The sequence below is a fragment of the Carassius gibelio genome, chromosome A15 (genome assembly GCF_023724105.1).
Source record: "Carassius gibelio isolate Cgi1373 ecotype wild population from Czech Republic chromosome A15, carGib1.2-hapl.c, whole genome shotgun sequence".
Classification (NCBI taxonomy): domain Eukaryota; kingdom Metazoa; phylum Chordata; class Actinopteri; order Cypriniformes; family Cyprinidae; genus Carassius; species Carassius gibelio.
In genome coordinates this window covers 13,874,021-13,896,774 of record NC_068385.1, presented here as the reverse complement: position 1 = coordinate 13,896,774, position 22,754 = coordinate 13,874,021, and the positions used below count along the sequence as shown (strand labels likewise).

Sequence of the window (22,754 nt, the reverse complement as noted above, 5' to 3'; positions counted from 1 at the left end):
GGTTTAATAAATTTAAATTTAATAAGGCTTAAAATAAGAAAAAAAAACTGTTAAAATAAATGCTAAGTCAAGATGAATTCTCTAAAACAAGTATTAATATGTTTTGTAATTTTGCTAATTTTAAGCATGTTTATATATTTTACAGCAGAACAAGACAAAAGTACTGATTTAAAAAATAATTTTTTTGCAGTGTGTGAGTGGAACGTGACTTTGCTTCAGAGGCAGGTGCTAAACTGTGTTCTTTTATTGCCCAAGCAGTCACTATAAACTACCACCACACCACGGGCAGTCGTGCGCCCTCTCTGGATGACGATGAGGAGGAGGAAGATAGACTTCATGCTATGATCTCTATGATCTGCTCACGGAACCTCACAGATCCTAATGTCATGAAAGGTTTTTATCACCACTGGCCCACTTCATTCTCCCTCCCTCCCTCCTTTCATCCTTCCCCTCCTCCCTCTTTCTTTCCATCCCAACTGTTACCTGGTTCCCACAAGCAGCGACCCAGCAGTGTGGCCGGTTGTCAGTCAGTGAGGGCAGATTGAGACACAATATGCACCTCAGGCGTCATGGCTCACTTGTCACTCTTAAAGTTGTTGACCTGATCTGTATGCATGGTAACTATGGTAATATTTGCTGCTAGGTCAAGTGGCACAAGACCGTGAGTGAGTGAGTGGGGCACACATACATTCCACTGCACAATAGAAAAAAGGAATACAAATATACTTTTGAGTATGCAGAAAATGTACATTTAGTACGTAAAACAGATGTTGCCCCAATAAAAAGCCACTAAACAACACAAGATTTAGACATTAAGCCAGTGTTGGCGCAGATTGCTACATAAATTTGACTTAAATGCCACCCACTCCTATGTTGGGTATTATAAGCATTTAAAATTTAACCTACAACAGCTTAATTTATATAAATCACAATATTTATGACAAGTATATTTTCCTGAAATGTGTATAGTTCTAACCCAAAATAACCAAGTCAAAGTTATTATTATTATTATTATTACATAATTTCAATGTAAATATATTATATAATTATCTTTTATTTAATGTAATAAAATAGTTATAAGCACTATTTTTATCTGTGTAACAAATATATTTAGCTAAAATGTATAGGTTTAACCTTAAATAGCTCTAATTATTAATTTAATTCACATAATTTCACGATACGCTGCCCGAAGGAACAAAGGAACTGTGGATAAACGAAATTGTAATTTATTAAATCCAACACACAGTGTAAATACAGACTTAGAAGGGAAGACACACGTACAAAACTGGTAGACCCAAAGGAGGAATGCACAGACTGGAACTAAATAACCTGTGTTTCTCCCAATTGCCTCGTTAAGTTAAAAGAATGACTAATTAGACAAAACTAGACCAGGAACAGGAAAACCATGGGCAGGAAACATGGGAAGAACTGGGTAAAGAGCACATGTGGACAAACACAGATAGTCCAATCCTGACATTTTTCCACCCCTCCCGGAAGATGCGACCTCATGCCGTAGAACCAACAGAAGAATGATTGGGAACTGGAAGGAGGCCTCAGGAGTAGGTTGGATACCCAGGAGAAGGCTGGCAGACAGAGTCCAGAGAGGTGACGATGGAGGGAGGAGCCAAGGAGGAAACCAGAGGAGCCAGGGCGGATCAGATGGAGTAAGAAGCCAGGGAGATGACAGGAGGGACCCAGGCTACAGCCATAATGGCGACCCACGGTGGAGCAGACAGAGGTAGGAGCCATGGAGGAAGAAGAGCTGACTACTCCAGGGTGCCAACCAATAACGGCGGAGCATTTGGCGGAAGAGCCCAAGACGGAAACGAAGAGCCGATGAGCCAGAGCAACGGGAATGAACCGGCTGGACATGGAAACAGGAGACCTTACTGGGTTTGATTTGACAACTGGAACTTTATCTGGGATAGACATGGGGACAGCAACTTTCTCTAGGCTAAACTAAGAAATGGCAGGGACAGAGTTCAACGACAGAGGAGGAAGGAAAAGGGGCAGGTTGGTAAACAAGTAAATTAATCCTTTTTCAACTCACCCTCAGCTACAGCGCAGAGCTCCTCTCCCCACTCTCTTGGTCCACGGCTTTCTCCCTCATGACAGGCAGTGTAGCTTGCTGTCGCACCTGGTCTAACGATCCGTGAGGCTCTGGCTCCGTGGCGATCCTCACAGCCTAGGTGACGGCTTGTCGGTTGCGATGGGCTCTGGCTCTCCATCAGCGGTGAGCTTAGGCTTGAGCTCCATGCAGGGGGAATATGGTGGGCTGGGCTCTGGGTCTGGCAGTGTTCTGAATGGGGGGTAGACGCTCTCCAGACACCAGATGATTGTTTCCCTCCAGCTCAGTCCAGTGGTGTCTGGGAGGTCGATGGTAATTTCCCATGATCCAGAACAGTGAGTTCAGCGTAGCCTCGAACGCTGTTAAAACAGCGAGCTGGCTGTACTCAGCCACATACTCCAATAGGAAAGATCCTTTCGCGTAAACAAATCCATGAAGGAAACATAACGGAAACAAAAAACACTGAATGGAAAACAGAAAACTAACAGAGGGGAAACACGCAGAATTAACTGTTTAGGTCGGGTCCTCTGACACGATACAATGCCAGAAGTTAATGAAGGACTGTCATTTATTAAATGCAACACATACGTACACAACTGGTGGACCCAACAAAGGAAGAACGCATAAACTGGAACTAAATACATGACTTAACAAGGAACACAGGTGAACAGAATGACTAATCAGAGAACTGAGACCAGGAACAGGAAAACCATATATGGGCAGGAAACACATAACGAGCATGTGGGTAGGGAAAACACGACAAAGACAGTCCGATCCTGATAATATAAACATTTTATTTAATTTACAAAATATGAATGTTAAAACATATTATATTATATTATATTGCATATCATTACATTACATTATTTGTTTATGCACACACAACCTGAACACCCCTTTTTACATTTGGGTTCGTAACTGAAGTATGTGTGTGAGTGTCTGTGTGTAAGGTCAGTACGGTGCACATCTCTCTCTCCCTCCTGACTCACTCTCCTTCTCTGTCGTCACTCTTTATCCTCCACGCCTCCGTTGCCGGGGGTTACCTACACTAACCTTTCTCACAGTCGGTAGAGCTTCCACTGCCCTGCCACGTTGTCACACTTTGTCACACTACTGCTCTGCCTTAGTCCTTTTTCCTTCTCACACACATAAACCAACACCACTACCTGACTGACCTAGGAGGTATGATGTATGGGACTGAATAGTGTTCAGACTCTCCTCCTCTCCGCACTGTTGGGCCTGACTGTGGTGGCCAGACAGCAATGCTTCCGATGATTTGCTGTTTTCCTTTTGCACTCTTTGGTTGACATGAGTAAATCCTTAGAGAATTCCTGGTTATTTTTAGGTTCTATGTCTTTATATGGTTTCACTGCCAAATGCTCGAGGGCTTTGCATGTCGATTCTGCACGTTATGTGTTATATTTCTTTTTTGTTTGAATCTTTGCAGCGAATGTGCTCCACTGCTTACTTGTCACAACTGTGTCTTCTTCCTTTTATGAATTCCCTCTTTTCCTCTTTGGTTTGAGTTGTTGTTGTTGTTTTGGTGTTCCTCCTGTGTTGAGCCAGTTTTCTGCAATGCTGTTCACTGTAATTCTTCACTAACTGCAGTCACCTTTCATTATATCAGTAAGGTCCTGTGGGGTTCTGGTGTAGTAGAGACATGAATTGTTCCGTGAACGCGTCGCCCATTCGATCATAGCCTCACCAAAGTCCCATAGCCTACGTCAGACTTTTAGGGACAGATAGTGAATACATGCTCTCCGTCCACCTTGTTATTTTGGTTACAACCAGTGTTTAGCAGGTCACCAGCTCCAACCTGAAGAATTAAGGTGAAGAGCATTTACGTTTACTATTGAATCTTTTGGTTGAGTTCATTCAATCTCTTCACATTTTATATACACACAGTATACATTCCTCTTCTTTATTTGTTTTGATTTTTGTCATGGTTTAATCTGATGCATCCAGCATGGTAGGAATGGTTACTGTCTGTCCTTTTATACTCCTCTCCAAGCTCTGCCAGTGCCTGGCTTGATTTGTGACACTGTGATTGACTGATCGATTGATTGGCAGGGCTCCTGGCATGGCATCCCCGCATCGTTTTATACCTTTTCCTTCTGTTCACTCATAGATGCATGTTTTTGATATCCTTATTCTTCAGGTTTGCTTGGATTTTATTATGTGTGTTTAATGCCATTTCTGACATCAAGTAATATCTAGAAAGAAAATTACATCTAAATTAGGGCTGTCAATTTATCTTGTTTAATTTAGTTGTACTATTTTAAATAGAACAAAATATACAGTTAATTATGCCCAACCCCTAAACGTTAAACAGAGCACTTCAAGCTTAAAGTACATAAACCACACTTATGGATTGCAGGCAATGTGTTCTTACTAAACAGAATTGAACAGAAGAAAGGGATATCAAGATACATTTATGAAGCCAAACTACTTTAAACTTTAGATATGGTGTATTGAAACCACAGTGCTGATGGTGAGAGATGCTAAAAAACAGCAAGACTTGACTCTGCTGATGCACATTTGTACATGGACTAATGCAAAAGCAAGCTGTGTGTAAACAGCCCCTATGGATAAAAGGATAGTTTTGTGTAAAAAAACATATATCATATAAACATATAAAACGCATATATCAACATCTAGAGACACTTTTCTTAATGTCAGTTAAGACTGACAGCCCTAATCTGAATATCATTCAGAATTAACAAACTGCTAAAAATCAGATATATTTAAATGCAGGTTAGGATTCAATTTACTCTTCCTTAATTATCTCATGGTTGAGCTGAGGCCTGAAATTCAGTGAATCTGAAGCTCCGAGCTGAATCTGATGCTTTATGGCCGTTCAAGTCCAGCTGTGAGAGCCTAATTCCCAGTAGAGATGTTTTATGGTGTCTGGGATGTGCAGTGAATCCCAGGATGGTAGCTTTCCACTGTACAACAGCTTCTTATTGTAGAGTAGCTTTGAGAGGATCCTAGTAATAAAAATAGTGGTATATCTCAAATATGTTCTTCAAATGCCAGGTTACTAGAGCAGGTTTCATGTTTGCTTATTCATCTCTTATTTCCTCTCTCTTTCTCTCGCTCTGCCTCTTTTCTGTGTATTCCACTCCCACGCCCTAACAGACCACGGGGACATGATGCAGGAGATGCAGGGTTTTGGCGGCAGCCCGTTGTCATGGCAGCAGGGCGAGTGCACCAGTCATATGTCATCTTGTCTGTCCTGCTCCACTGGGGGCAGCAACGCTTCTGTCGAGCTTCCAGCGAGCTGTACCTGCATGCATGACCGGTGAGAGAGCTGTGCTTTTACACTTCTGGTCCTGGGGAGATTTATTTGTCAAAAAATACAATAAAAACATTAATATTGTTAAATAACTGAATACAACTGTTTTGTATTTTAATACAAATTTCTAATGGAATTTAATTATTTTAAATGATTTTTCAGCATTCATTAACTCCAGTCTTCAGTGTCACATGATCCTTCAGAAATCATTCTAATATCTTGATTTGCTACTGAAGAAACTAAACAATTTTTTTTTTTTTTTTGTGAGCACCATGATTAATTATTTTACAGGATTCTTTGACGAATAGAACGTTTTAAAAACAGCAATTCAATGTATTTCATACATACCAGCTTACTCTTTTAATCATATTTATTATATAATTGTATATAATATTGTAATTTCCACTATGTATTGTTTTTGTTATTATGTGGTGGAAAATACATTTTCAACATTTTTGGAATAAAATGGAAGACAACTTTGTCTTGCTTAGCCTTTAATGCATCCTAAATATGTACAATTAAATCATATTTTCACACATACACATTATTATTTCAATATTTTCATATTTTTCTTTCTTTCATCTCAAAGTCTTTACTTACTCTGACACTAACCATAGTGAAAACTTTATTAGTGGTAATATTTTTGGTTATAGCGAAAATGACGCCACATCTGACAGTGTGTTTGTGTGTGTGTGAAGATATAAGATGAAGATTGTATAAATCATTATCACACAATAAATATTTTATGTTTTGGATGTCAGATGTAAAGATGTAAAGCCTGACATTAAAACTGATACATAAACAGCTTTGAGTAGCAAAAACGTAAAGAATTTCCAAGACAAGTCACTTTCCCTGGGATATAAAGGTCCCCAAATTAAAAACAAACACACCATATGTAAAATATTTGAATGAGTGCAATACATTTGCAGTTTGGCTGTAGTTTGTATATATTTTAGCAAAAGCATCTGGCTAGTCTTCTTGTATTGAAAGATGTAACGGATGTTTCCCTTCTGTGTCCAGTATTCCACTGAAGATGCTGTGCCAAAATATGAAGAGACAGATTGTGTCTAGAGCATTTTATGGCTGTAAGTCCAAATAAAATCTGTGTAACTATTCATAACAATAAGTATAAACTCCCTCAGCTGTGCATACAGTACTGTAATGCCCTTTTGCCCCTTTTCCATCTGTAGGGCTGGCCTACTGTCGGCACCTGTCCACTGTGAGGACGCACCTTTCAGCACTGGTCAACCACAACACTATCCCTCCGGACAAGCCCTGTGAAGCCTCTGGAGGGCTCAGCAAAGATGTGTGGAGTAAATATCAGAAAGACTGTAAGGTTAGCCTAGTACTCTTCAGCTCCGGTCACTAGAGGGTACTAGCGGTCAGTGACACGTACTGTAGGTTGCAGTAGTCCCGCTGTCTCCATCTGTCCCTTTTTCTCTCTTGGCAGAATTATAAGGAGCTGGAGCTGCTGAGGTTGGTTTACTATGGAGGAGTGGAGCATGAGATCAGAAAGGAAGTGTGGCCGTTTCTTCTGGGCCACTACAAGTTTGGGATGGACAAGAAAGACATGACTCAGGTAAAGATTTATAGGAAGTGTACTTAGGTTTGTTAAAAAACTGTGTATTCTCTTGAAGTACACTTAAAGCTGCAGTTGGTAACTTTTGACGCTCTAGCGGTTAATAAACAGAACTGCTTGCGTCTTGCGGAAGAACATCGTAGCCGGAACTACTTCTCTCTGTTTATGTCTATGAAGAATCACAAAGGTACTGGGTTACTCCGCCGCGGTACCCCCGAAGCAAAATAGTCTGAATATAAACACTTATTATAGGTGTGCCCTAGTGATTCAGGACAAGCTAAAAACACGGTTTGGAAAATGGATTCATGGTGTACTCGCTTATTATATACATTTTTCTACATTTTGAACACAAACAAATTTACGGACCGCAGCTCTGATTGGTTGTTTCTTAACGGGAGCAATGCATTTCTGCAAATGGCAATAGGACCACTGGGAGGAGCCAGAGGAGCTTGATTTTTTTCACAGATTATCTGTCTCATATTCTCCTGTCAGGACATAACGACAGGTTTAACAAATATGTAAAAAATATATTTTTACAAAAGTTACCTACTGCAGCTTTAAGTGGCCTTTTATTTTCTTAATATTGAATACAGTTACATACTTTTAAGATTAATGTTCAATGCAATTAAGCACGCTTCTTTTTCACAAGGGTAAATATTTTGTCCTGGTGCGATGTACGTTCTGATTGTCTGCTGTGCCCTTGTGTGTTTCACAGATCGATGAGAAGATCACTGCAAGGTATCAGCAGGTCATGCGGGAGTGGAAGGCATGTGAGGTCATAGTGAAGCAGCGGGAGAAGGAGATGCAGTCGGTCATCTTTGCCAAGTTGTCGTCAGGGAGCAGTATAGACAGCCACGTCCTCCGACTCATCCACAGGGACTCCACTATGAGCAACGAGGTCAGTCGCAAGCTCTGTTTAAGCATGTGAAGGCAAACCTAGCAAGCTGCATTACTGCCTACATAGGCACCATCCTAAGTGAATTCTTGGAAACTTCCTCTTACTATGCAGAAGCTCTATACAAGAGTTCCTTGCTTGCTTGCAGTTAACTTCAGTCTGTTTTTGGATTACACGTTTCAGCACTTGGATTCTAGATAGACTGAGGTATTTAGTGTCTTATTGCGTCGTCAGATCTCATTTCTTTTCTCTCTTTAGGTATTCATGTCCGTGGATGAGCCTGACGCGGGGGGTCACAACACCTCATGTGATGGCGAAAGTACTCCCACCTTAACCACTGTGGTTACCCCGGCCATGCTAGCCCCAGACGAGAGGCCGCTGGTGGAGTTTGACTCTCCAGATTCAGGCCTGCCCTCCTCCCGGAACTACTCCGTAGCGTCTGGACATTCCCAAATCATGTCCAGCATCGATGACGGACAGAGCATGGAGGAGGACACAACACCCACTGGGGTAATGGAGGAGCAGGGAGGACGGGACTCTCTGAGTGAGGACAAACTCTGCAGTCAGCTGGACAAACTCACAACCACCACGGAGGACACTGCACCATCCTTCTCCTCTTATACGGTACAGTAATGCACTGTTTAAGCTGACACGCCATAGTTTATTACAGAGCTACGTTTATCACGTTATACACAAAATGTGACGTGTAAATGTCAATGATTTATTAACCTTTGAACTAGAGATTTCCCAAATCTGTTCAAATGTTTTATCAATGTGCTTGTGAGCAGATTGAGTTGTTGGACACAGTGGCGCTGAACTTGCACAGAATAGACAAAGACGTCCAGCGCTGCGATCGCAACTACTATTACTTCACTACCAGCAACCTGGAGAAACTGCGCAACATCATGTGCAGGTCAGTAGAGGACCGTGTTGATCTCTGTGATCTGTTTGTGTTCTCACTTGCCTGTGTGTTTCTCAGAAAATAGCAGCTCATTGAATTTCAAATCAGTCGGTCTGTTAGACTAATTGAAACATTAATCAGAAATAAGCTGAGCTGAGGCTCTGTCTACCTCAGTCTCTCATGTTTTTGTCCCTGCATTACGATCCAGTTACGTGTGGGAACATCTGGAGACTGGCTATGTGCAAGGCATGTGTGACCTCCTAGCCCCACTGATGGTCATTCTGGATGATGGTAAGACAGACACTTAAACATAATAGACAGACAGACAGACTTAGGCACGTCTTTATGTTATACATCCTTGACGTGTATATTTATTTTATATATATATAAAAAAATGATAAGCTCTGCATGAACTGCTGCGACCATCACAACTTTCAAGAAGCAGCTGAAGACATGCCTCTTCTGCTTAATCACTTCACAACTATAAACCAAACCCCACACACACACACACACACACAAAACAAATACTATTTTCTTCTCTCATTTCTTAAAGGGTTAGTTCACCCAAAAATGAAAATTAGTCTATAAATGACTCACCCTCAAGTTATCATAGGTGAATAGGACTTTCTTCTTTCAGACGAATCCATTCGGAGTTATATTAAAAATGTCTTTGATCTTTCAAGCTGTTTCATGGCACTCAGTGGGTGTTGCAGTGCATCAGTCCAAAAGAAGTGAAATAAATAGTGCCCATCTATTAAAAAAAGTCTTTCAATTGGCTCCAGGGGGTGAAAAAAGCATTCGATGCTTTGTTAGAAAAATAGCCATGTATAAACCTTAAAGGGGGGATGAAATGCTATTTCATGCATACTGAGTTTTTTACACTGTTAAAGAGTTGGATTCCCATGCTAAACATGGACAAAGTTTCAAAAATTAAGTTGTACGTTTGAAGGAGTATTTTTGTTCCAAAAAAACCTCTTCCGGTTTGTCACAAGTTTCGGAAAGTTTTTTTCGAGTATGGCTCTGTGTGACGTTAGATGGAGCGGAATTTCCTTATATGGGTCCTAAGGCACTTCTGCCGGAAGAGAGTGCTCCCGTATAGCGAGGCTGAGCACAAACATTTCACTGATCATCAGAGCGATTCACTAATCAGAGCGAGAGCGTCGCGAAAAGTCACAAAAGAAGTGTGTTTTTGGGGGAATGACGTACAGTATGAGGTCAGCACTATAATTATATTCTCTCTTTTTAACCCCCTAAAGAGTGCCTGGCCTACAGCTGTTTCAATCAGCTAATGAAAAGGATGGGCCAGAATTTCCCTACCGGAGGAGCCATGGACACTCATTTTGCCAATATGAGGTCACTAATACAGGTACCGTTACATGTGACTCTTCCCTCTCCCTCTCTGATTGGTCTGTACTTCTGATGCCATCTGTGACATCATGAGTTCTCTCCCCTCAGATCCTTGACTCAGAGTTGTTTGAGCTCATGCATCAGAATGGAGACTACACCCATTTCTACTTCTGTTACCGCTGGTTCCTCCTGGACTTCAAAAGAGGTAACAGCACTGAAACAGAGCCTGTGTATGTTTTCAAACACAGCGAGGATACCGTATCTCAGATTTGCTGAACTTACTGTGTATCTTGTGTGTCTGCGTCAGAGCTGCTCTATGAGGATGTGTTTGCAGTGTGGGAGGTCATCTGGGTCGCCCCTCGCATCTCCTCCAAGCACTTTGTCCTGTTCATTGCACTGGCCTTGGTGGAGGTGTACAGGGACATTATCCTGGACAACAACATGGACTTCACTGACATCATCAAGTTCTTTAATGGTGAGTGAACTGAACAGAGCTGAAACGAGTCAGATGTCTGACCGTTTTCAAACAGGTTTTCCATTTCCACTTCCATTGATTAACCACAGCAAATAGATCCCCAAACTAACACCATTGCTTTAGCCAACTTTCTCATTTGGCTGCTGTTCAATGTTAGTAAAGTGTTATAACAAAATGTTTTTATGAAAGCAACAAAAATAAAAACAAATATTCAGTAATAACAGGAGTATTGTGAAACGTTATTACAATTTAAAAGTTTTCTGTTTTAATCTATTTAAAATGTAATTTATTACTGTGATGACAAAACTCAATTTTTAACAGCCATTACTCCAGTCTTCAGTGTCACATGATCCTTTCAGAAATCATTCTGATATTGCTGCTTATTATTTTTGTGGAAACTGTGATTTTTTTAATTTATTTTTTTATTTATTATTATTTTAGGATTAATTAATTAATTTGTTACTGATTATTCACACTTATAATTTTTCAACACTGATCATGTCCTAAATCACGAAAAAGAACTACTTGAATCTGATAATTTAATGAATGGGAAGTTCAAAAGAGCAGTATTTAAGAGAATATTTATTGCAAGTATTTTAGAATTTACTTTTTAAAAATATAATAAAACAATATAAATTACTATAATTACTATACGATACTATAATTATTGTTTCCTAAATTCAAAGATTTTTATTTTGTCATTCTGAAGATAATAAAAGAAAATACTTTAAATTATACAAAAATGCCAATCAATTTTCATAGCACCTTACTTCCAACTTTAGTCCTTAGAAAGCAGAATGAAACTGTAATATTATCAAAAACTGTAAATGTGTTAAAAATGCATTAAAATATATATTTTTTTAAATGAACATTTTATGTTAAAATGCTAGCTTTAATATTCCTTAAAATTAAATAAAAAAAGTAAAAAAATATTTCTTAATTTTTTCTCCACCTAGCATTTCCTTGCAGCCCCCCACAGGCGATCCCTGAACCCTTGATTATGGACCGTTTATAATAGTTGTTTAACTATTATATAAAGAATTTTTTTAATATATGTATGTATATATAAATATATATATATATATATATATAATAAAGGACAAACTCCAGCTTTAAAATATCACAGCACAACAGTTTTGAGTTTTAAACCGGAAATGCAGCATGTGTCCATGTGAAAGTAAGGTTGAGGTACACTTTATTGTCCCTAAGGGAACATATAACATAAAAAAAGAAAAAAAAATCCATAAATAAATAACCTTACGTAATGTTATTTAATAGCTTAATTGCAGAAGGAATAAATGAGTTCCATCTCGGAAGTCTTAAGTATCAGTCTATTGAGTAATTGTATTCTTTGTGTTCCTCTCTAACAGAGATGGCCGAGCGCCACGACGTGCAGCACATCCTCCGAATAGCGCGGGAGCTGGTACACAAGGTGCAGACCCTTATCGAGAACAAGTGAGAATAAGAGTAGGCTGCCGCCCACCGAGTCCTGCCTGGCCCAATCTCCTTCTCTCGTTCCCAACAGCCCAAGGCTTGAGACTGTCCGGGATCTGCCTCGACGTCTTGACTCTTAATATCGTTTGCCTGCCACAGAATGCCGTTGTGCCAGACCCTGGCGTTGTCTGCATGCTCGTGGTGTTTGAGCACACTGTGACTGAGGTTTTTTCCTTTCTTGCTGCACACGCCTCCAGCACACACACCGCGCCGATCAGGTCCTTTCAGATCTGCTTTTATAAGAAATGGGAAGCCTCATACAGGGCTGACAACCGTTTCCTTTCCCTAAGGGCCACTACATATACAGGAAGTATTCCACTCTTAACAGTGACGATGGTGTTTCTGAAAAAAAGAAGATAAAAACCGGTGCCGAGCAGAGTTTTGAATCCTCAAACGAGGCTGCGTTACGTCAGCTCCCTTAAATAATATCTAAGCCACGAAGAAGTCGTCCAAACAGTGTGTGACCAAAAGGACTGTGCCAATAACCTTGTACTAGTATTTATACGCCTTGTTTTATTGTTTAGTGTCTCTATTGCCCCTTTTCTTCCGTATGATTCCCTCGATGTTTCGGTTGATGGTGATGATGATGGTCTTGGAATAAAATTAGTTGACGTTGCCTTTGTAACACGTTTCCCGATCTGCGTCCATGCTTTTGCACTTTGAATCTGTCGCTCTGTGACACCCGTGATGCTTCGGAGTGGTTATCAGGGGTCACTTTACTTCCCATATTGTCCGGAAAAAGTCTGGAAAGGGTCCAGGCTCTTCCACGGGTCAGAAAACTGCTTCCACGCGATGAGACCATGTGATGAAATTAATTTAGCTTGTCACATTTTAGATGCTAGTTGGCTTTGTTCACACTGCGTTTTCTGTACACTACTGTTCAAAAAGTTTGGGGTCAGTACAATTTTTTCAGATTTATTCAGCAGTGATGCATTCAATTAATCAAAAGTTTATAATGTTACAAAATATTTCTATCTCCAATTGATGCTGTTCTTCTGAACTTTCTATTATTTGAAAGATTCCTGAAAAAAAAAAAATTAATCAAGGTGCTTTCAACTTTAATAATAAAACTAGAACAGTAAATCAGTATATTAGGAAGATTTCTGAAGGATCATGTGACACTGAAGACTGGAGTAATGAACGTCATGGGGATTAATTCATTTTTTAAAACATATTCAAATAGAATACGGTTATTTTAAATTATAATAATATTTAACAATATTACTTTTTAGAATTTTACTGTAATATTCTAAACATTAAAACATGTGTTACTGACTTCAATCTTTTCAACAGTAGTATACATCAATCTCTGTCATTTTTCCTCATCCAGTCTTTATTACTGATTATTCACACGTATCATTTTGCAACTCTGATCATGTCCCAAAGAACTATTATAAACTGATCTGACTTTTCAAAAATGTGATTTTCAATGAGAAATGTCACTAAATTAGCTTTTAGCACGTTATGGCTGTATGTCATCAAACGTGTCTCACTGCCCTTGTTAAAGAATCATTGCATGCTAGTTGCACATTTTTATTCACTTCCATACAGTCTTCCTAATCTTCCAAGTACACCACTGCTGAAAAGTTTGGGATCAGAACGATTTTTCTTATGCTCATCAAGGCTGCATTTATTTGATCAAAAATACAGGGAAAAAATGGAATATTGTGTAATGTTATGATGTAAAATAATGTTTTCTCTATTTTATAGAAATATACATTCAAATCTAATTTATTGCTGTGATGCAGAGCTGAATTTTCAGCATCATAACTCCAGTCTTCAGTGCCACATGATCTTCAGAAATCATTCTGATATACTGATTTATTATCAGTGCTGGAAACTGTTGTGCTGCCTAATGTTTTTTTGGAAACTGTGATACTTTTTCTCAGGATCCATTGATGAATAAAAAGAGCAAAGAAGAGCATTTATTTAAAATAAGAATCTTTTCTAACAATATACAGTACAGTTGAAAAGTTTGGGGTCAGTACATTTTTATTCTTTCTTTTAAAAAAAAAAATTCAAACTTCTCTTCGGCAAAGAACTGTGAAATTGTTATGAAGTGATAGCAAAGGATAATATCAGAAGATTATATTTCGAATAAATGCTGTTCTTTCGAACTTTTTATTCATTGAAGAATATTAAAAAAAGTATTGCAATTTCCAATATATATATATTTATATAATATATTTGGCATCACAACTGTTGCTAACATTGATAATTCTAATAAAAAATCATCATATTAGAATGATTTCTCATTTAACACTTTATACTGCAGTAATGGCTGAGCTGTGCATCACAGAAATACATTATTTTTTAAAGGATATTAAAATAGAAACCATTATTTTACATTTAGCAAGATTACTATTTTGTATTTATTTATTTTTTTTATCAAATAAATTCAGCCTTAATGAGCATGAGAGACTTCTTTAAAAAAAAAAAAAAAAGAAAGAAAGAAAAAAAGAAAAAGAAAAAAAAGCATGAGAAGTCTTACTGATCCCAAACAACGGCAGTGTGATTGATGCCTAAGGCTGTTCAGAATGGAATACTAGCAAACGGAATGCTTTTTTTTTCACATGAATCAATGTTATATTGGAAATGGACTAAGTCAAGCACATTGCATTGTGGGATATTATAATTCCATGCAGTTTGCTGATATAAGCTACACATTTGGTCATCAAGGTATTTCTCGCATACAGACAGTTCACACATTAGTATGCATAACATATACTGCAAAAGTAGTATGCTAGTATCCTATTCCAAACAGCCTAAAATCCCCCAAAACAAAAACCAACTGTATTTTATTCTAACAGTTGACAGAGATGATGAGAGAAGTGGTCTTATGATGTGACTATTGGTCAAATCTTGCCAATTCCTTTTGTTCTTGGTTCTGATTGAATGTGTGCGAGGGATGTTTTAGCCCTTATGACAGGAGCTCGTGTACCAAAGCCTCTAAAACATCTTCATCCTTGACATTCAGATGTTCAGCGTTAATCCATTTCTCGAAGACTGTTGATTAGGTGTATAAAAGACAAATCATTTCTTTCCATTTCTACTGTGAGACATTAATTCTCTTTCCATGTGCATTATTGCACTGTAAATAAAGAGAAAAGCCCTGGATTTCTACGAGGACATTACTGTCAGCTGTATTTTTTACTTTGGTTTTAGAGACTGTGCTTGGAGAGCTGTACAAACTGAATGTGGGAAACCTTTGTTATGTGTTATGTCCTTTATCAACGTTGTGCACTGATTTCTAATCCTTTCAAACATATATGTATAGTTTTGTTTGGACGCCAACATCAGAATGAAGTATGCATTGTAATGGATGTATCATTGAATGTACATGTATTATGGAAAAAAAGTTGTTACTAAAGATTAAAACATTTTCATATGCAGAATTATTTTTATTTTTTGCCGTCTGTGCCACTTAATGTATTTTTTTCTTGGAAGTTTAAACAGCAGATCAAAAAATATATATTATTAAAATTATAAAATATTTAAATATTAAGTTTGGGGACAGTGAGATTTCAAATTTAGCTTCAAATCAATTTATGCATTACGTTGTCAGCAAATAAATTCTTTTTTTTTTTTTTTTTTTTTACATTCTATTCAACCAATAATCCTGAAAAAAAAAAAACTTTACAGATTCCACAAAAATGTTAAGCATCACAAGTGTTTTCATAAATGTTTCTGAGCACCAATTCAGCATATTAGCATGATTTCTGAAGGATCATGTGACACTGAAGACTGCCGTAATGATGCCAAAAATTCAGCTTTGCCATCACAGAAATAAATTACATTTTAGAATATATTCAAATAGAAACGTTTTACTGAATTTTTGATCATTGTAAACGATATAAAATATAAAAGAAAGGCACAGACAAAGTATGCAGTGCATCAAAATAACCACTAGGGGGCAACTGCTTTAGATAGACACATGTCCTTAGATGAGAGTAAATGAACGAGGCACCTGGTTTCCTTCTGCTGATATAAAAATCTGACTAATATCAGCACATTGGCTGCCAACAGCGCTCAGGGGTTTATTTCATTGAAAGAAATTAAAGAGTACATAATTATGATTTACACAAGTACAAAAATAGCAATCGTAAAAACAACATCAAACATCACCGATGTGTGCTCCCCTGCCAATGGAGAAAATGTCAGTGAGCCTCTTCTGTTCAACACTGGCAGCTCATTTATTACAGCTCTCGATGTACATCAGGTCACTCCGTTGTGAACGCAGAGAACAAAATGCATGTCTATCTCTACACAAGACTGAAGTCTTGCACATCATCCAGTATCAAAGGAATTGCACGTTACAAAGGCATGGAAATAAAAAATAAAAAACAACATTAAGATTGCGTCTCCTAAAGCTAACGCTCCTCCATAAATATTTCCTCGCTGCTAATTAAATCCACTGTATTTTCTTATAACAGAATCACAGGTTTGTGTAGCCAGGAAAATGAATGAGAACTAGAGTACAGTGTGGAAAAAAATAATGTAAAAAGAAAAGAAGAAAACACAAAATTCAGAACAGAACTGACATTCTTAGGCCACAATTGTTACAGTACAACATCAAAGGCCAAAACTGTCCTCCAAAGAGCGGTCCGGGGTCCAGAGGCCTGTCTCTCTCTGTGTGTGTGTGTGTCTGTGTAAGTGCATGGAGGTCCCAGCACAGCGGGGGTGACGCAATTCCATCATGGTCCCATGGTATCTGCTTTTTTCCTCAGTCCTGAAACACAGCAAGCGCACAGCAGCTGAGTTAAAGAGCATGTGACAGAATGTACGCAAATGAAGGCCTATGTGCCATATTATGATGCTTTCAAAGCAAAGAATATTGTAAAATAACACATACAACATTAATGGTTCAAAACAAAGAGAGAGTACAGTTTGCAAGTTAAGATGATAATAGCTCACTTCAATTGATAAAGCTCTCGTCTTCTCCTCCTAACTCGGGTTTGGCTTTTCCGGGGACTTCTGAAGCTGTGGTATGAGAAACATGTGTTACACATGTGGGGACACAATAGTGTACTGCGTGAATTAACAATTTGTATTGCTCCGAGCATTCCTTCAGCGATTTTAGGTTTAATTTCTTCTTGAGATCATTTTTTAAAATCGTTTTGACACCAAAGACCCCCAAATATGACAATCATCTTGCAAGACATGCCCTTCCCTAAATGATAGAGGCGGCTAAATATGCGCAATATGAAAAATATTAAACATGATGTAATAAAAACAACGTATTGTTTGCACAATTTGTTTGTGTTCTTATAAAATCAGTTACATATTTAATCTCATTTTGAAGATCAAAAATAATGCTATGAAATCACCCCCAAAACATGCTGCTGTCCCATCATCTGTCCACGAGGGGGCAGTATAGGACTTGTAGTTAGCACACCAGCCTGAGCTTATGGAAAAGTGTTTGAAATGAGGCCACAGATCTACAGCTAATGTGATCAAATCACAAAATGAAAGCGTGAGAACAGAGGAGACCACAGGACACCTTATTAAATAGCGTTATGATCAGAGATCACATGAAGAGCAAGAATCAGGATGAGTGGAAACAGATGGGAATTAAATGACCACCATTTGATTTACTGAAGAAGAACTCAAATCATTTTAAAAAGCCATTTGTTATGAAGAGCTTAAGGACAGGCAGAGTATCTACCATACCTGTGTTTTTTCTTTAAGATAATCGGGTAGCTGAAATTCACCCTTAAAGACCTGGAAAAACAGAGAGCTGGTTTTACTATTGCAAACACAGGAGCTACAGTCTTCCCACAGAAATCAGGGCACTGATCATTCATTTCACATTTCAAAGCTCAGATTCTTCTCTTTTCTGGTTTGATTTCTCCACCTGAAGCCGTTTTTAATCTCTAAAAACATCCTCACATCAATACAAACGGTTTTATATGCCTCCAGAAAGCAGTAATGGCCAAAATGAAAAGTCTGGCTCTGAACGGGAAACGGAGTCCTCTTATGTGAACCGCTCTCTCGCGCTGCTATGATGGGGATTGTGTCAATTGCCGGGGTGTCTAACTTCACAAAATACACGAGCTCTATCCAGGGAAGATGAAAGAGTGAAAGGCTGTGCGATTGAACGAGAGCCAGGATGAATGTTTGGTATGAGAAGCAGCCAGTACGTCTGCTCCAGAGAGGATGACAGTCTCCAATTAAGACACATCCAGCTGATCTCATTTCCTGGCTTTCTAAGCTTAGGAAATTGCGCGTTGCAAGTTTTTAGGTATGTTTGTGTGCCACAGGAAAGAAGCGCTGACCTGATGAGAAGCCAGACAACTTGGCGATTGATCCACGGTTTTAAAACCCTTTCTGCTGTGGCAGGTCTAGACTGCAAGAAACCTGAAGCTCTCTATCCACTGCTGCTGGAGCTGTCAGTTATTGGAGCTCTGTGTAGGCGTTTTCTTTTTAACGTCTCAATTCATTGGTCCAGGATCTCTTGTTCAGTCAAATCATGAATAAATAAACTCTTAAGAACCAGTTCTTTTCAGTGAATCAAAAACATTCAGCATGACCAAGGTAGTCTGATTCATGATCAATGACTCTTACATACCAGCTCTGCATTTCCCAAAAAACATTGTAAACCTAAATTGATTGCAACTCCATTGGTGAAAATGCTTTTGGGAAACGCAGCGCAGTTCTTTTAAGTGAATCAAAAACATTGAGTACAAATTGTGTAGTCTGATTCATAAATAAATGACTCTTACAAGCCAGTTATTTTTAGTGAAAAAAATAAATAAATACAGTACAAACTATATACACTCTACAGTACCTAAACTATGTACCTTCCTAAACTATAAATGCAGCTAAATATGAGTTTGTTTTGCAAATTTTGTTTGCAAATTTTCATTTTTATATTGACTACTGTGTAGTCTGATTTTGAAGCAAAAAAGCTACATTATAATTGAGTGATTTTGGCTCATTCTCTCCATCTAAGCCAGCTGAACCATGGGATATGACTGTTACGCAATCCTTCAAACCCAATTACCAAGAGCAGTCTCCAGGGCAGGCTGCTGGTTACAGAGAGCTGGTTTTCACTGTTGGGTCAAGATGTGGGGGTTCAGGCGTTGGGTCTAGAAGGAAGCTAGCCAAACTTGCGGTTCAGAGCCTGTGTGGAATTAATTTGCAATGAGAAAGGCATGCATTTTTCCCGTTTCCCATTTCGACACATCTATCACTCGTCCAAGACTGTTAGCCACACTAAGTCCTGTGAATGTTGCATTAGAGGGGAGGACTCGGAAGTCTTATGTATCACCATGGCTGGAGAACAAACAATAGTTAGAAGGACAGACTCTTGCTCACATATTTTGGCTGTGACTAGATCTGATTCATTCATTTTGTACAATGAATGAGTAGGACATGTAGAACACAGAAGTTAAAAAAAAATATTAAATTATTATAAATATTTAAATATTATATTTAATCTTATCCTGCCCCCAAACACTCCCCATTAAAACAAGCGTCTGACGAGCAGGTCTGTGTTTGCTGCAGTGACGTATCTGCTTCTCTATGATGGATTTAACAGCAGTGACACACATACCGAGACAGCCAAGACCTCGTATGACATTAGTTTGGCTCGCTTCCATCGTGAAGTGAATTTTCCAGCGCTGATGTAATAGGACACATTTACTCTTCAAGCTAGAGTTGTAAGTATAGAGAATAATCGGACAAAAGCTGTGGGTAACTGAGGTCGTGTGCGAATGAGACCGTCATACAGGCACAGTCCTTCAGATCCTTTCAGCTCTGGAGCTCCAGGGAGGCGGCGGGGGAAAAACTGAGTTTGCAGCCCAGCAGGAGGATTCTCTACTGGAGCGTTTGCATTCAGCCTCCTGCAGCTATCAGTACCGGCTGCTCACTGAACAGTAGGGTTGACTTCTAGAAATGCACGGAGCAAGAAAATCAATCATCCAAAAGAAGCAATAATTGGCAAAATGTGAAAGGAAAAAAATATTATGTAAAGAAAAACTCATGCTGGGATTAAAATAAATAAAAAAGGACTCATGTTGTTTCAAGACCCATATGTCTTTGGGTAAAATGTGGGGAAAAAAAAGTATAAATTCCATAAAAGCAGTCCATATGATTTGTTCACTATATTACAACCCTCCTGAAGCCGTTCAATAGCTTAACACATTATGCACATTTACACTTTTTTGTTCTACAGATTTAAGTTAAAGGTATAAAACCATTCAACATTTTGGAAGCAGTAAGATTTTCTTTCTTTTTATTTTTTTAAATAATACTTTTACTCAGCAAAGGTGCATTGATCAAAAGTGACGGAAAAGTCATTTAAAATGTAACAGAAACTTCTTTTTCTAATAAATGCTGTTCTTTTAAACCGGACAAAATGGTTTTGTTTTGCAATGTTAACTACATTAAATGATAAGAAATGTTTCTTGAGCACAAACCAGCATATTAGAATGATTTCTGAAGGATCATGTGACACTGAGAGGTAATCATGCTGAAAATTCAGCTCTACATCACAGGGATGTATTACATTTGAAAGTATATTAACATAGGAAACAATTATTGTAAATGTTAATATTATTTAACAGTATTACTGTTTTGACTTTACGTTTGATCAAATAATTGTAGAAAAGGTGAGCATAACAGTACTTTTTTTTCCATTTACAGTTTCTTCGACTTTTCTATAATAGGCCTACCTTTGTTTTCATCTAACGCTCACTTAAAGCTAATCTTTAAAACTTTAATAACAGTTATCCTCATAACATGCAAATAATCATTGGCTTACCAATATTAATATAACTGCATCCTTACAACAACTAAAAGACACATCCCTAAATTAAACAACCACCAAATCTCTTTCTGTTCTCTTGAATTTTTCATTTGAGGATCAGCAATAGAGGTGGAGATAGCAAGGGAAATCATCATTATGTACTGACATGCATAAAGAGCTTATAGTCTAATGGCTAGGACACAGCAGGGAGGTCTGATGGTAGCTCAGAGAGCAATGAGCGGTGGCGAGCAGACGGGGATATGACAGATCTGTGCAGCACCACTACATCCAGAATCACCTGTTGTAGAGACGCAGTCGAGCGAGGAAGAATCCGCTGAAGAGCTGGTGCTCACTGTTCCATACCACACAAATGGCAGAAGCTATTCATCAAAGATGAATGAAACTGTGGTAGGACAGTCATATAACAACAGCCCCTCTAATGCAGGAAGACACTGCTGACTCAATGTGTTAACACACACATCAGACGCTTTACCATGACTCCTGACTCTTCTCTTACCCCATTAGCCTCCAATACAGTAATACTAATACTCCAATACTAGCGGCACTGTTGAGACCGACTTATTGATCTTAATGTCAATTTCCCAACATAAATCATAACGAAGCTGCAAAATCACTTAATAGGCAACGATTGTGGCTTTGGACAGGATTCAAGATGTACTTATTCACAGGAGACCGATGAAAGACAATTAAAGGGTGGAAAAACAAGACTGACACTTGCTCTCTGCATCCTGCGATGTATAGAAGCTTTGGTGTAGAGCAACAATTTGGGCAGGAAGAGTCAATCTAAACACTGAAACTCACAGATGCCTTGATAAGATAATGTCACTGAAACTTGGCCAACTACAGTATATACATCTGTCTTCATGTTACTGCTGCCCTACGTAGTTTAGCTGAATCATGTTTTATCTGCATAAACAAACCAGACAGAAGTTAATATCAGCAAAGGAAACCATCAAAGCGTTTACAGCAGAGAGTATGAGATGTCCTTTAGTCCATGCATATCAGCATAAAGCCATTTATAGAGAGTTTAACAGCTGTTTTTAATGTTTTCTTGTTTGCTCTTGGCATGACTAAATAGATTACTGTGACCTGGTAAAAATAGAATTACGCTAATCTGTTTATTTTTCACTAAATGGTAAGACAATGGACATGTGATAGTGCTACCTTCATTACACCAAATGAGTCTGGAGTGCTCAGATCGATATTATCATCTCAATACTTATTGAGGCTTTACACACTTGAGTTCCCTCAATACTAATGGTGCATTACTGTCACAAGAAATTAGGTCCAAGTTTAATTACCACAAGACACAAGCATTAAAAAGTGCAATGAAATTGAGAATGGGTTACATTACTTTTGTAAAAACAGTGTTTAATGGCAGGAAAAGGGCTCTTAAAGGGACAGTTCTCACAAAAGGAAAAGTCTGTCATCATTTACTTACCCTCATGTTGTTTTAAACCTATAATACTTCATGAATTCTGAAGAAATCACAGAAGTTTGTGTTTTTTTTTTTTGTCTATAAAATGGACCCCACTAAATTCCAATGATATTTTGGACCCCACTGACTTTTATTGAACAGACGAAAACTAAACAAAATCTTCTTGTATGTTCCATAAAGGAATACAGGTTTGAAATTACATGATGGGTAAATGATAATTTTTATTTGGGGTGAACTGATATCACTTAAACAGTGATAATATTTTATAATTTTTTTTAAATATTACATGCAAAATGTTTTGTTTTTTTTTTTTTTTTTTAATGAGTACAATAGCATTTAGACACCCTCAAAGCTAAAAGACATAAAAGCTGCAAAACTCTCATTGTGATTTTACTGGGTCTTAACTAGGACTTTATGAAAGCAATAAAGTGGTAGTAAAAGAGCTTCGAAAGTTAGGCCGTCTCAGGTATTTGATACTTTACCTGATGCAAC

General features: G+C 38.2%; 2 protein-coding genes across 4 annotated transcripts in view; one reads left to right on the top strand and one right to left on the bottom strand.

The window, feature by feature from the left end:
- The window catches only part of LOC128029267 (small G protein signaling modulator 2), a 48,548-nt gene extending 33,099 nt beyond the window's left edge, over positions 1–15,449 (top strand). Inside the window, exons 12-24 of one of the 2 annotated variants that reach the window (XM_052616939.1) lie at positions 259–393; positions 5,207–5,369; positions 6,384–6,448; positions 6,554–6,699; positions 6,814–6,942; positions 7,658–7,840; positions 8,096–8,461; positions 8,626–8,750; positions 8,947–9,029; positions 9,995–10,104; positions 10,194–10,290; positions 10,393–10,560; positions 11,931–15,449. In XM_052616939.1, coding sequence (XP_052472899.1) covers positions 259–393; positions 5,207–5,369; positions 6,384–6,448; positions 6,554–6,699; positions 6,814–6,942; positions 7,658–7,840; positions 8,096–8,461; positions 8,626–8,750; positions 8,947–9,029; positions 9,995–10,104; positions 10,194–10,290; positions 10,393–10,560; positions 11,931–12,019 — 1,859 coding nt within the window. In that variant the 3' untranslated portion in view covers positions 12,020–15,449. The remainder of the gene's footprint in view (positions 1–258; positions 394–5,206; positions 5,370–6,383; positions 6,449–6,553; positions 6,700–6,813; positions 6,943–7,657; positions 7,841–8,095; positions 8,462–8,625; positions 8,751–8,946; positions 9,030–9,994; positions 10,105–10,193; positions 10,291–10,392; positions 10,561–11,930) is intronic. The other variant, XM_052616940.1, reaches the window with a different exon arrangement.
- A 617-nt stretch (positions 15,450–16,066) lies between these two features.
- The window catches only part of tpst1 (tyrosylprotein sulfotransferase 1), a 30,817-nt gene continuing 24,129 nt past the window's right edge, over positions 16,067–22,754 (bottom strand). The window contains exons 4-6 of one of the 2 annotated variants that reach the window (XM_052616941.1): positions 17,725–17,775; positions 16,969–17,034; positions 16,067–16,783 (exon numbers count right to left, since the gene is read on the bottom strand). In XM_052616941.1, the coding sequence (XP_052472901.1) occupies positions 16,999–17,034; positions 17,725–17,775 (87 nt within the window). In that variant the 3' untranslated portion in view covers positions 16,067–16,783; positions 16,969–16,998. The remainder of the gene's footprint in view (positions 16,784–16,968; positions 17,035–17,724; positions 17,776–22,754) is intronic. The other variant, XM_052616942.1, reaches the window with a different exon arrangement.